The sequence below is a fragment of the Mastacembelus armatus genome, chromosome 8, assembly GCF_900324485.2.
Source record: "Mastacembelus armatus chromosome 8, fMasArm1.2, whole genome shotgun sequence".
Lineage (NCBI taxonomy): Eukaryota > Metazoa > Chordata > Actinopteri > Synbranchiformes > Mastacembelidae > Mastacembelus > Mastacembelus armatus.
The window spans coordinates 19,043,215-19,056,923 of NC_046640.1; the positions used below are offsets into that span (position 1 = coordinate 19,043,215).

At 41.0% G+C, this 13,709-nt stretch overlaps 2 protein-coding genes across 2 annotated transcripts; both read left to right on the forward strand.

The window, feature by feature from the left end:
- The first annotated feature begins 1,272 nt into the window (after positions 1-1,272).
- On the forward strand, positions 1,273-7,784 carry LOC113140795 (uncharacterized). Its single transcript, XM_026324799.2, has 5 exons — positions 1,273-1,602; positions 2,056-2,165; positions 4,344-4,451; positions 4,762-4,932; positions 6,750-7,784. The coding sequence occupies exons 1-5, from the start codon at positions 1,452-1,454 to the stop codon at positions 6,927-6,929; spliced, it is 720 nt and encodes a 239-aa protein (XP_026180584.1). The 5' UTR covers positions 1,273-1,451; the 3' UTR covers positions 6,930-7,784.
- Positions 7,785-8,733: 949 nt separating this feature from the next.
- LOC113141018 (pyrin) lies at positions 8,734-13,529 on the forward strand. Its single transcript, XM_026325194.1, has 10 exons — positions 8,734-8,864; positions 10,288-10,366; positions 10,682-10,780; positions 11,055-11,156; positions 11,246-11,380; positions 11,469-11,606; positions 11,713-11,764; positions 11,850-11,876; positions 12,488-12,514; positions 12,608-13,529. The coding sequence occupies exons 2-10, from the start codon at positions 10,307-10,309 to the stop codon at positions 13,165-13,167; spliced, it is 1,200 nt and encodes a 399-aa protein (XP_026180979.1). The 5' UTR covers positions 8,734-8,864; positions 10,288-10,306; the 3' UTR covers positions 13,168-13,529.
- Positions 13,530-13,709: the final 180 nt, after the last annotated feature.

Below are 13,709 nucleotides of genomic sequence, written 5' to 3' on the forward strand. Positions count from 1 at the left end.
CACGCGCGTCGGTCGCGATCCTCAGGTTGGATAAAGACAGTCTGCAAAAACTAAACACACCGCAGATGTTTTAGTGTTGTGTTTGCTAAAATGCTTAATGTTCTCTGATGTGTGTTTCTGTCGGTGCTGTTGCACCTTTCCATTGCTTTAGTTTGATCAGCCAACCTGAGCAAATTCCCAGCTCTATCATTTATTTATTATAAATATAGCATGTACTATAGTGTTTTAATCCCTAGTTCCTTTTAAACAGGCATGTCAGTATTTGTGACGTTAATGTTTGGATAGTCTATATCCTTTGCACTTTTGAATGTCATATGTCCATTCAGAAATCTGCTGATTTGTTGTGTTTAAAATAACCACAGAGAGTAAATAAATAAAAATAACACTAAAACTGGGTCAAACAAATCCACTGGTGCTGGTTAACCTAGTATTGCTTCAGTGCTACACTGACCCACAGGTTAAAATTAGCGTGTGTTGCAGGAGTAGCCTACTGGAAGCCTCATGCATTTACCCTGATGGTTCCCAGAAAAGTACATAAAATAATAATTTAGATTTTTTTCTGGTCAAATGCTGAACACTTTCTTCTGTTTTTATTTATTTATTTTCATTCACACAAAAAGTCCAGCATTTCCTATGTTTATGTCATCTGTGTGAAAGACACGAGTTTTCCAATGAGGCATTCAAATTTGCATTCACTGGTGATTTAGGATTTTAAATTTAAAGCCGAGACAGACTTACAAGTTAACGACTTGTGCAAAAAGTAATAAATATCTCAATTATGCAAAAGCACTAAAGTGTGTTCCCCTTAATTTCCACTCAGATTGACCCTTTAGAGGCAGAAAAGGAGGGCAAGTTTTTTATAGGTCCCATCCATGAATCCTAATTTCTGCTCTTTGTATTGAAATCATCTCGGGACGGGACCCACAGTCTCCAGGGCAACGGGACTCCACCTCAGGCATCTCGTGTGTTAACCTACTGGTCTGGATGCCATAAATTAGACTGTTTAACTAATCTGTCTCTGTAGCCTACAGTCAAGAATATCGTCTAGATTTTGGAGTTACGCAAGTCAAACTTGTTGCATGGATATTTTTGGAGCCTTTTCTATGACAGAAATCTCTTCTGTGCATAGGGGTTTAGTTTTCCTGAGAAAACCAATTTATAAAATCCATGTTAATTAGCCTAAGTAATAAGTCTGCTGGCCGTGTGGAGTCTGCTGCTCCCTGCCAGTGCCAATCCATAAACCAAAGCCTGCTGCCGTCCAGCTCAGCGCCAGCGACGTCACGCGGTTTGGAGAGCGCGACAGTGCGCCTTCACGGGCTCATAAACGCGGTGGCATGTTTACCGAGTGGAGAGAGTTTGAGCTCCCACAGCGCATGTGGACTGTCACCCTGAACAGACAACGAAGAGGAGCAACAGAGACGGTCTCCGACTTGTTTTTCCTGACATAGAAAATGAAAGCCTTTGTGCTGAGGGTGATGAGTTCAGGGGGATTTCTGACGGGCGCATTAACAGATTACACTGAAGAAATGTCCACAACTGCAGCTCCAACCATTCTCCCCTCGCAAATGACGTCGGATCAACTCACAGTGGTTGCTGCATCCTGTAAGTACATCCTGGAAACTCTCATAAATATTAAAAAACAGAAGAATCTGCTCGATGCCATGTCATAATCATATTATCTAACAAACGTGAGGACGTGAAACGTGTTTGGACAGTGATTATTACTTGTCTGCTCCAACTAAATATTATAGTAGATCATTTTCTTATTCATATTCTATATGTGGAGTGAAGGTAGCAGCTGATTTGATTCCTACATATAACTTAAAGGTCTAAACTTCAGTTACAATAAATAAGAGAATGAACTTGTTCTTGATGGACCTGGATCTAAGGAGAAAAATTACACCTTCATGTGTTCAGACTAAAACAGACTGTCAATCAAAACAGCTTAGTTTGGTCACTTTCATTCAATAAAACTTCACTAAAGATAAAGTTCCTTTGCAAGTTGTTTACCCAGGAAACTGTGCTTACATTTCTTTCTCTCCTGCTTTCAAACAGTTTCTTCTCTGGTGTTCTTTGTGGTTATCGTGGTGCTGCTGTCCATTATCTACCGCAGGGATCCTCATTGCTGCAAACTCCGCTCCTATCAGGGGCCACACACGGATATGGTAAGAAAAAAGGCAAAAGTGCTGTGTTTTCTTTTTTAGAATCACCTGCATATTTAGTTTTCAGATCACACTGACAATAGAGGACCTGGGCTCATGTGCACACAATGTGGCACCATTAAGAAGTGTCAGGTTCAATTTGCATGGCTGTGAGAAAAGGACTGAAATAAACCTGATATGATCATTGTCAGGCAATGCATTAGCTTCAGTTAAATTAGCTACGCTGCAGAAATATCCGAGTGACACTGTAACACTAATGGAATTTGACAGAATTATCTCTTACCACACACACTGACATTAGTGTAATTAAAGCACTACAAATCAAATTTTATTGCTAAAATTGGCATAGCAGGTGAAGCAAAACAATATGATCTTAGGATTTAAGATAGCGCACCACATTTTAAATAATTATTACTGACACCAAGAGCAAATATACCTACTAAAGATAGCTGCTCGTATATCCTTAACACTGCAGGGGATGGTGACCGAGGGGTGAGAGGAAACATAAACCCTCCACAGATGTGACTTTTCATTGGCTACCCACTCTCTCTGTTTCCTCTTCCTGACTTGTTGGTCACCTCTTTAAGTCCCAGGGGTGAAGACGGAGTGTTATCTTTGGATTGCAGATAGGTAACTCATACCGTCTTCAACAGACAGGAAGCTCTGTTCAGCTGTGAATGGAGACAAGCTTGTCCCATTTAAGGGACTAACAGAGCGTTTCACTGGTACAAACTGGTCATGCTGACCTTTAGTTACAGCTGTATCCTTACATGGTGTGGGTGATAAGATGACACCAGCTCATTTAACTGTCAGGTCAATACAGTCAACTACACATGACAGACTGTAAACAGAGTGTAGAGTACAGGAGTCTGCACCAATAATGTAGTTTCAGGACTTATTTATAGTTCTTATGGGATGTTGATTATAATTAAGAGTTCACCCTTGCATTTATTTTGCTGTGCCATGAGAGAGAAAAGGCCTATGTTGCAGGACAGAAAGTGAAGTCTGGTGAAGGGGAACACACACAACACTATTTCATTGTGTTCCAATGGGACGTTTCATGTCTTCAACTTCATAGCCACATACCTTTCCCTGCTTCAGTTTGCACCATGAATAGTGGACAGATCCCACTGTGGGTGTTGGGGACACAAGGGGGACAATGGATCTCCTTTAGGTTCTGGTGGTGAAAAAGGCACACTGCCGCTGGGGTCCTCCCCCGACTTCAACACTGATTTTACACGGTTGTGCTTTTTCACACTGGCTGAATCACTAGCAGGAGACAAAAGAACAGCTCTCCCTTTTTCTCTTTCTTGAGAGTTTTTTGCTTCTTAAAAGTGAGGGAACGTGACCTTTGACATCACCTTTTCGCTGTCGTCTCTGAAATGTTGTGAGGGTTATGGCAGAGGTCGTTAGACTGCGTCACTCTACATGTGAGTGATGTCATTGTTTCGGCCAATCCAGCAAAGTGATAAATCTGATCATTTAATACCACTCAGTGTTACTGCATGTTGAAGTGCCACTTTTATTGACTCTGAGTCGGAAGAAATCTCTTTAGTATTAGCAACAAATGTTGTCCTAGCATCTCTTATCCTCATGCTGGATTTAAATATCAGTCAGGCAACAAATTGACTTTGTTGTAATGCCGGCCCAAATGACATACAAGGCCATAATGTGTATTGGAGTGTGCTCGTTAAGAGGTACCTGCTGCGGTTACAAGGGGAGCAAAGAGACGCTGAAAAGACCACACGGCGTGGTTTGTTGCCTAGGGACCCACAGGACACAGTAGGACATTGCATTGTTCTTCACACAAAGGAGACTCATTTAGACTCAAGGCAATTACCTAGTTTTCTTGGCAGCCTTTTTTCAGAATTCCTGCACCTCATACAGTGAGACACTGACAGGTCTTGTTTTAGAGGGGTGGGACTGGGAGGAGGCACAGAAATCAGAGGGTTGTCGTCTTATTGATTAGATAATTTATGATATTGCTAAAGCAGTCAGTGTCCACAGTGATTAAACAAGGCATGAAAATTGGTTAATTGAGCTGAAATTAGTGGATTTCTGACTAATTGCAGACAGAACACCAGGCACACATCATTTTGTTAAAATAGAAATTGATAAATGCAGCTTAATTAAGATTCAGCTCTGACAATTTTGTTACAGTTACAACTGCTTGTTTTACAGGATGCGCCTCCTCAGTACTACAGCAGCAGACAGACACTGGTGGGATCTCCTTGTCTAGTGCAGACTCAGATCAACAATGTATCACATGACATGAGTGACAACACTCAGGTGAGAGAACTTAGGAGTTAATTGGCATCATCTGCTTCCCAGGTCTTCACCTCTCTATACACCGTTGCAATAGATAAAGACACATTCACAGTTCCCTGTTACAAGACATACTTTACACTACACGTTACTGGGTTGATTAGGCAGTTCTCAGCTCTGAAGTGGTTTCAATGACTGCAGCTTATGTTCAAAGAGAGTATCAGTGATGGGGTGTATCTGAGCCATTATCCATATATCCTAAACACATGAAAGATTTGGTTTCCTGTCCCTCATAACCGTCCCTCTGTGTATTACCCTGTGTGTGTCTCAGCAGGCAGGTCAGCTGTTCTTCATCGGCCTGCCCTCCAGCTACAGCCTTCCCACATTGGAGGCCCCCCTGCCGAGGCTCCCCTCCTATGAGAGTGTCCGAAAGAAGGACCGCCAGAGGCAGATCCACATGATGATTGCAGACCGCTTTGGCCTCAATGGACCCATTGTGACTGAGGTGGGTTAAATCAGGGATTTTTTTGTCACAGCTATTGAAACAGTAACAAATTGTTTGGCAAAGAAGTAGTACAGGTGCTGTGCTGGTGTTAATCTTAGGAACAGAGAAGATATTTCACTCCCATTATTGTTTGAAAGAAGACCAAAGCTCATATAAACTCAGCTTATTATCATGGCTCTTTGTATGTAGTTTCACAATGAATGGCGATAATAATAAGTAGGCTCTTACTGTTGTGACCATGCTGTCATTCAATATTGTAACATGAGCTTGTTCAGAGATTAGACTACATTCACAGTGCAGTAAACAGGATGTGTTATCAGCCCATCTAATACTTGCTACTGAATTGTGCTGGCAGCCACGTTTCAAGGTTTTACTGTGTTGATCTTTCGCAGAGCTTTTGACTCGTACAACGCTTGAGCAAACAAGGTAATGAGAAAAAGGCACATCAAACATAATTAAAGCCTGCATCCAGAGTGTAAACAGTGCCCGAGAATGCTGCGTTGTGATCCTGTCTTCTATTGTTTTTTTTCTGACCTCCCCTATTTTTTCTTAATTAAACAGCCCCTAGCGTGACTGCCCATCTCTCTCACACACAAACAGAAAGCTCATTCCCCCACCGTACTCTCCAGTCATCCCATCACTAGTCAGTGAAAAGTCTCCCTCCCCCTGTACCAATGATACCAATGATGGCCCCTTAATTTCCCAATGTGTGTCCTTTGGCCTAAGGCAGGATTCTAATAAAACTTTGTGGCCTGGTGTGTGTGGAGTGTGTTTCAGACAGAGGGCAGGGTTGTAGGGTAACCCTTGTCGCCTGCGGGTCCCCAAGCAATTAAAAGATAAGAGGACTCAGTCAGTCAGTCAGAGTGAATCTACCAGATGTGGCTGCAAAGATAATACGCTGGATAAAAACAGTAGCTGATGTGAAGATAGAGTCATTGGTAATAAATACATCTGCAATACTTTAAAGCGGCTAAATATTTTTTATAACTATGTCTCAAATGACTATTTGAAAACAATACAGCATTGTAAATGGAGTTGTTAGTCTGCAACCTCACTGTTTTGATTCATTCTGTTTTTTTTTGTTTGTTTAGTTTTTTTCTATTTTTCAGCCACAGCAGGTGTCTGTTTTTAGTGAAAAAGCTTTAAAACCCACCATGCACTGCCTGCTCAGCAGCAAACAGCAGACAGTCAGTGGCTGGATGTTGAACACTGGAACATTTTGCAGCTAAGAAGCAAGACATTTCCAGCAGGAGTTAGTAGAGATAAAAAAACAGAGCTAAAAGAGAGATGAGACCAACAGACACTACTCCAAATGAATGCTAATGTTGCTCTATATATCTGCTGGATGTGTAAATAAGGAACTGTTTGCTAACAACACCCACTTAGCAGCTGTTATATGTCAATGTCAGTCTGCACTTCCTGATTAATTTACTGCTTTAGTACCAATGGAGTTGATAAGTGCAGTTAGACTGAAACCAAAACAGTGAAGCTGTGGGTGTGAAAACTAAAACACTGACCTGGTAGATACTGGAAGCCCATAGAGGTCAGGGAGACTTCAGAGGTGCATGGTAATTTTCTGTGGGTTCTTCACCATAAGGGACACTTTCACCACAGTCATATGATCTTTTTCTAAGATAAAAATATTGATTAGTGCAACTTTAAAGTTTGCTTTTTGTTGTTCTAGACAAATCTGCAGTGTATCCCAAAGACAGCACGGTGAAATAATAACATTCAGCCCAAACCTACACATGTAAAATAATGTATATTTTAATACACTGTCTCAAAAATCTATCATCTTGCTTCCACTGTTTTTACAGCCGCCTCCAACATACGAAGAGAGCATTCGCCAGTCAGTCGAACTACCATATAACATCCTGTCATCTAGTCTGGACATCTCTCCACCTCAGAGTATCTACACCAACACAGGGCCCAGCGTTGAGAATGAGTCGCCTCATGCAGTCAACTCTGATACCATCAGCACTGTTTTACAAATGTGATCCTGACTGATTTTTCAAGCTGTCTGGTCAGTGTGAAGGAAACCTGAGGACTTTCATATGGAGGAAAAAAACTTACCATGATTGGATCCTTCACACTTCACTCAAGCTGATTGAGATACCTCAAGACTCAGTTTATATTGCGAGCCAGCTAATGTTGGAGGAGCTGCACATCCTGGCACATCTGAATGTTAGAAAACACCTCGTGAGATTTACTGCACTGTATCATGATGATGAATTTTAAAACACTGGATATTAACATTTACTGAGGTGGCTGGTACATCTTGAAGAGGACAAAGAAAAAGACTTGCAGGACCAAAACATATGAAAAAGGGAACCACTATTTACTTTGTTGATTATACTGTGTCAGCGAACATTTATTGCTGTTTGCTCTCTTCTTTTATTCTGCTGGTTCTGAGCCAAAAAACCTTATTGTTTGGGCTGCAAGGTTATCAGAGACCTGTTTGACTAGGAGTAAAGTGTGTTTCTGCAGAATGCTAAGGCTGTGCCATTGCACTGTGGCAAGTGGTTCTGACTGTGAGAGGGAGAATTAAAAAAGGTGCTAACGAGAGTGTTTGTACCATCCATGTATCACAACTTTCACCAAAAGTTGTTTTTACCACTTTGCCTCAGTTATTTTGTACAATGGTTTGTGATTTTATGATTTCTTATCAAACATATTTTTTGTCTGTTTTATTCAAGCCAGGCCAGAGATTGTTTGTTGTACTCACCGAAAGGCTTCAAATCCAAAGCACAGTGAACACACACAACAGAAAACATAAATGAAAACACTTGAGAAACACCACCTTCCTTGTCCGTTACTTTTTCCCATATACTTGCCTTTTTTTGTGCTGCACATTGTCTTGTACTGTATTTATTTAACAAAATGTGGGACTTCTCATTAATTCTCTCTGAAAACAAATGGAATAAACTCTTGTTGTTTTGAGAATTGGCTGTTGTACTTAAACAGTAGCAGCTGATTAGGGATATTTAATAAACAGTTCAGTCAGGCTATTCAAATAGGAGATGAATGGGTGTGTGGGGAAAATTCAGGAAATTTTAAAAGGAAACTTTTTTCAAACTAGTTTATTCTAAACTAAGCAATTAGTTAAATGCATATTTTTATATTTCTCCAAGCTCCTCTAGCTTTTAAGATACAATTAATATTAATATACAAAATATTTTCTTAGCCATTCAATCATCTATTAAAATTTATTTTGAATACATATGTTACAGACATGTCTGATAACATGTCAGATTGTACACATTTACTTTAAAGGAGTCAAGGGATAAAACTCCTAATAATAAGGATAATTTTGTATTTTGTCTTTTAACTTCTAGTCTGTTTAAATCATGTTCAATCACATAAGCAGTGATTTATAGAAAACCAACTTTTTCCTGATATTTCACATATTAGTCATCATAGGCCTGAAGGGGGCAGTACTCTTTAAGTCCACACCAATGTGACTATATCAGACCTAAGCACTGCCAGTCTAAGTTACTGTCAAGAAAGATATTTGGATTTGAAACACAGCTTATTATATATAACATAGCTTTAATTTATGATGTATAAATATGCAATAAATATTGTTTTCATATATGTTTATTTTAGTAAATGCAAGGAATATAGTCTTAACATGTGATATAACTGGTAATTAGACTAAAACAAAAAAATAAACGTGGAGTAAAACAATTTCCCGTGGAAACAAATACTCCAGTAAAGTACAAACCATTATTACCTTACAAATATGGCTGCGTGCCTTGTCCACCGGAGAGTCGCTTTCGTCACTGCCGGAGAAACCCGAACCTCCCCGATCAGTGTGGTATGTAAACAAGGTCAGACACCGCAGAGTACAGTGCAAACAGTTCTTGTCCAGGGTGGCAGCTCGTTGAACGACAAGAGGAGAAAACTTCTTTACCATCCGTCAGAGGAGAAGGGTAAGCTGTGCGTGGTGTGCGCGTAATGATCGGGCTTATGTTATTTGTGTTGCTGTGTATGACGCACTGCAGGGACGCATTGCACATCAGCAGGATAAATCTATTTAAGGTGGCGTTATGCTGCGCGTTCAATCTGCGGATAAACAAGTTTGCAACGTGAATAAGGAGCATAAAGGCACCGCGCAGATTTGCTGCAAAGTCAAACGGTGTGTTTACCTCAGTCGCAGTCATAAACTGGCCTGTAACTGGGTCACTGGCTGCAAGAACTGCATAGTCATGTTTTCCCACGACATGAATAAATCATTTCTAACATTTCCCTTTTCCAGTAGTTTATTTACAGTCCCTGCAAATTAATATTTTATATGCACATTTGAATTTTTTATCTTTCAGCTTAAACCAGCATTATGACTTTAAAACCTTGCTTTAAAAGACAGTATATGAGCCACATACACAGGTATTGTATCCAAACACCTGAGTGCTGCAGCATTATAGAGCAGCCACAGCTGATGTGGAACAAATCATAATCTCTATTTTTCTTAACCTAATGAGCTTCATTCACAGCCAAATCAGATCTGTGTATGAATCAAACTGCAGAAACACACATGAATTTATGTCAGTGCTTTCATCCACATCGACAGTCTGGGTCTGCACAAGAACCTGTCTGAACTGGCCAAGCACACACACAGTGAGCTCATGTGTCTTGCCGCAGATGACAGTGGTGAGGAAGTGAGAGAGTGATACAAAGGGAAAAGTAAGGCAGCGTGATGAAAGAGATAGACTAGCCAAGGACACAGTCAGACTGGCAGTGGAGGCTTTGCACTGGGAGCATGGAGCGCTAGTCACGTTTCACACTGCTGTTTTTTTGTTGCTTGTTCCTGCTCTGGTTACTCATCACTTCTTCTCTTTGCCCGTGATATTACCATCCGAAACAAAAACCTATTCCTCATGTCTCACCACAGACATTTGGACTTTATTAACTCTGTCAGTGGATCATACATTTGACAGCGAATGCCAAATCCAAGGACACAACATCCTTCACTGTGTAATTTGTTATTGTGATCACACTCATATGTTATGGTCTGGCTGTTCTAACTTTCCATCATGGCTTTAATGATTTACCTGACGTGCTGGTGTTTTGGAAGTAAACATTAGCAGTATTCCAGTCCAGATGCCTCCTACTTCAAGTAACACAGACTATGTTTATGTATCCTTCAATGACTGAAATCGAGTAGTGTGTGATATGTAGTGTGTTACGTCTTCGACACCAAAGCTTATACTGAATTCTGCTTTGGTAGAAAAGGTTTTAAAAGTTTACCAGCAAAAAGTTGTCGTCAAATGTTTGACAAACGTCCATGTTATCAACAGTGTTGTGGGTTAAGGCTGCTTCAGTTTTATTTTTTTTTATTTGTGTTTTTCACTCTAGGACTGTGTTACCAGCCAAGATGATGCAGTGTTTTCATTTCATGGTGGAGCCGGCCAAAACCTTGACGGCTAAGATAAAGGTAATGTGTTTTGGCAGAATGGTTTTTGGGTAACTTTGACACTGAAGTGGACACAAATCTTTTCCTCATTTAATTTAACAAAAAGAGCCACTGTATGCAGAGATGTTGAGCTGAATCAAGGCAGCGTCTAGAAGGGGTGTCTTTCTTTTCTGCTGACAGGACCAGAGACGAGATGTGCATGTAGATCAGGCTTAGCGGCCACCTCCTTTCTAGTTTGATCTTATTATTTTCTAAAGTACTCCTGAACCAGCACTGCTGAGAACTCTTCTCTTTCCATAGATTCCCACAGAAGCTCTTTTTATTGTCTCAACACAGGAATCACATAAGAAAGCAAAGAAGGGGAAGAGGGAGCCTCTGGATGAGGATCAGCTGTTTGTCGTGGATCTGGCTAGAGACCTGAGCCGAGTGTGCCAGGTACAACCTCTAAACAGATCTAAACATTCATGTATTTTTACAAATTCACCCATGAAACAAGGAATGAAATGAAAAAATTATAATAGCGTTAGTTACAAATCATATATGTATTGCACCATGGAATGTCAGCCTAGTAAAAAATATGCTGAATTCAAGCTTACTCACTTAATTTAGTCACAGTACTGAGCTCAGAAATTACAGTCTAAAGTTTCTTAAAGCCTTTCCTGCTGTTTCTACCTTTGGCAATCCAATGATTCGTCTCTGGCCACTGCAGCGGTCAGCAGTCCTTGAAAACATCTGGAACCTGGATGACACCTGGCCAACCCCCCTCTGCAGGGCCTTCATCATACAGTGGGCCTCTATGTTGGAGAGCAAGGTGCTTTTCTGAGAAACTCACAGAGAATTTTCCTTAAGGTATGGAGAAGTTTATTTATTCACTCATAGCATGTATCACCCTGTGTGCAGAAGAGGCCCATGCAGACTGATGGCTGGCCAGAGATGGGTGAGGGCAAACTGCCTGATCTGATTAATGAGCAGGACATGGTGCAGGCCAAAGCAATGATCTTCAACTGGATCAGGGACCTGAGAGCTCAGCCTGAGGTGGGAGGTTCACATAGACAGTTTTTTTTTCCTGTCCACCTGTGTTCCTTCAAAGACAGATTTTGGAAACACATTTATTATGTTGCAGCAAAGTGTGTGGCCTGGGGAACCTGTGGCAAAGGTTCTGGACGACCTGCACTCAGCTTGGCGTTGGGGTCGTGTGCCCAATCTGCTAACCGCTATGGAGCTGGTCATGTGGACTTTAATGCTACAGTGTCCAGATAAGGTCCATGTTATAACAAACACACAGGCTGATCGACACCGTGCATATGAGCTACAGTTCATCATTTAAGTGTTGATGTGTGACACAAATCTTCTGGTGTGTGTTGCAGGATACCATACCACAGCAGTGGCTCATGTGGAAGCAGAGGACTCAGAAGATTGGTCTGTAAATCAATATTGACTGAATTTGGGTTGAATTTTGGTCTAAACTTTCACTCCTTGATGAGTTGGTGTTATTTCCTTTCAGGTGCCATATCCTACATTCCTCAGCCAGGTGAGAGATACACTATAGATCAGCATTCATGACATGTTTTATTTATATGCAACTCATATAACCACTTCATTCTGTGAGAAGAGTATTCATCTCTTGGATGGTGGACGAAGAAAAGGATCTGGAGCTAAATTCTTATTTTAGGCTTTCAAAAATTAGCCTTCACCTTTCATTACCAAGAGATGCAGATGGACAAAGAAAATCTCTTCATGAAGTATATTTATATTAGCTGTTGCATGATACTTTTGGAAACATCTTGTATGATTGTAAATGAGCTCCTCAAAACAGGCTCTGCACAGACAACCAATGTCAGCTGCGCCTAAAATTAGGAGAACACATGAAAGAAACATCCCCAAACAATTAACTCCGCACATAATAAATAATGTCCTAACAAAAGAAAGGACTTTTATTTTAATCAGAAAATTGTGTAGATTTGACACATTATTGCATGCATCATGTAGCGCGACTGTTTGGGCTCCAGTCATTTAAGATATTTATAGGGTACAGCCTATTTTTCATTTTCATCCTCACAATGTCTACCGGCTTTCATTGTGTGGCTGTCATGCTGACATGCACTGATGTCTCATACTGAAGTTTTTGTGCTTTGTTTGCAGTGTGGGACTGGATCTCAGGGGCTGCAGGTACAGCATTTGTTTTATTTACATTTTAGTGTAGCCAGTGTAATCCTTCCTCAAACTGCCTGGTAACTAAAATCTCTTTACTTTTTCCCATAGTTGATGTGACCCTGGATCTGGACACAGCCAACCCTGATCTGCTCATCTCCAGTGATGAGAAGAAGATGCGCTGTGGCTTTGAGAGAAAGGATGTTCCTAATTACCACCAACGCTTTGATGGCTGGTGGTGTGCTGTTGGGGTGGAGGGCTACAGCTCCGGCCGCCACTATTGGGAAGCAGAGGTGGGTGAGCGGGACTGGCGGCTGGGGGTGGCGAAAGAGTCAGCCCTGAGGAAAGGCTTCAAGTCGCTGAACACCAATACAGGGTACCTGACCTTGAGGCTGGAGAGGGGCACTGAGCTGAAGGCACTGACTGTGCCCTTCACTGCCCTGCCGGAGGGTCTCATCCCCCGCAAAGTGGGCATCTACCTCGACTATGACCATGGCCAGCTCTCCTTCTATGATGTGGAGAAACACTTCCACATTTACACCTACAATGAGAGCTTCACTGAGAAGCTGTTCCCCTTGTTTGGTACAGTGGAGATCATCAGGGATCTGGTAATCAGGTCTCCACAAGCGAAAACCCAGTGTCTCTGCTCCACATCCTGCTTATGGGGTTGAGTTTCCTTGCTCTTCCACCCTACACTTCTTCTTTTAAAATTCTGTAGACATCATAAGTACAAGACATCACAAGTTTAAGAAACCACGTTAAATAATACTGTAATCAGAATCGAAGATCCTGATGTAAAACACCATCATTGTGCTATGTAATAGCTCCACTATGGTGTATGCTGCTGCTGCTTCAATGTGATTGTTGCTGCCACTTTCTCACTATAGAGTTATAGTGTAACCCTGTGCTTACATGTATGTATTTTCATATATTTAAAACTATAGTATTAATGTATTGCATTGTGCAGTGTTAAACCTGCAGTGAAATTGCACTCTGTGAATAATAAATAAACCAAATCCATGTCTTAAAGTTTGATATGTTTGTTTCTTATTTCACATTTTTTGCTTTTGGCTACACCATGTGTGCTGGTTGAAGTCAGTGGATGATCAGTAATTAGTATTAAAGAAATCAGATCAATGTAATATATATTGAATTTTAAAAATAACTGGAGAGTACAGTTCATGTGTGTAGAAGTTTGTCCACATACTTTTGG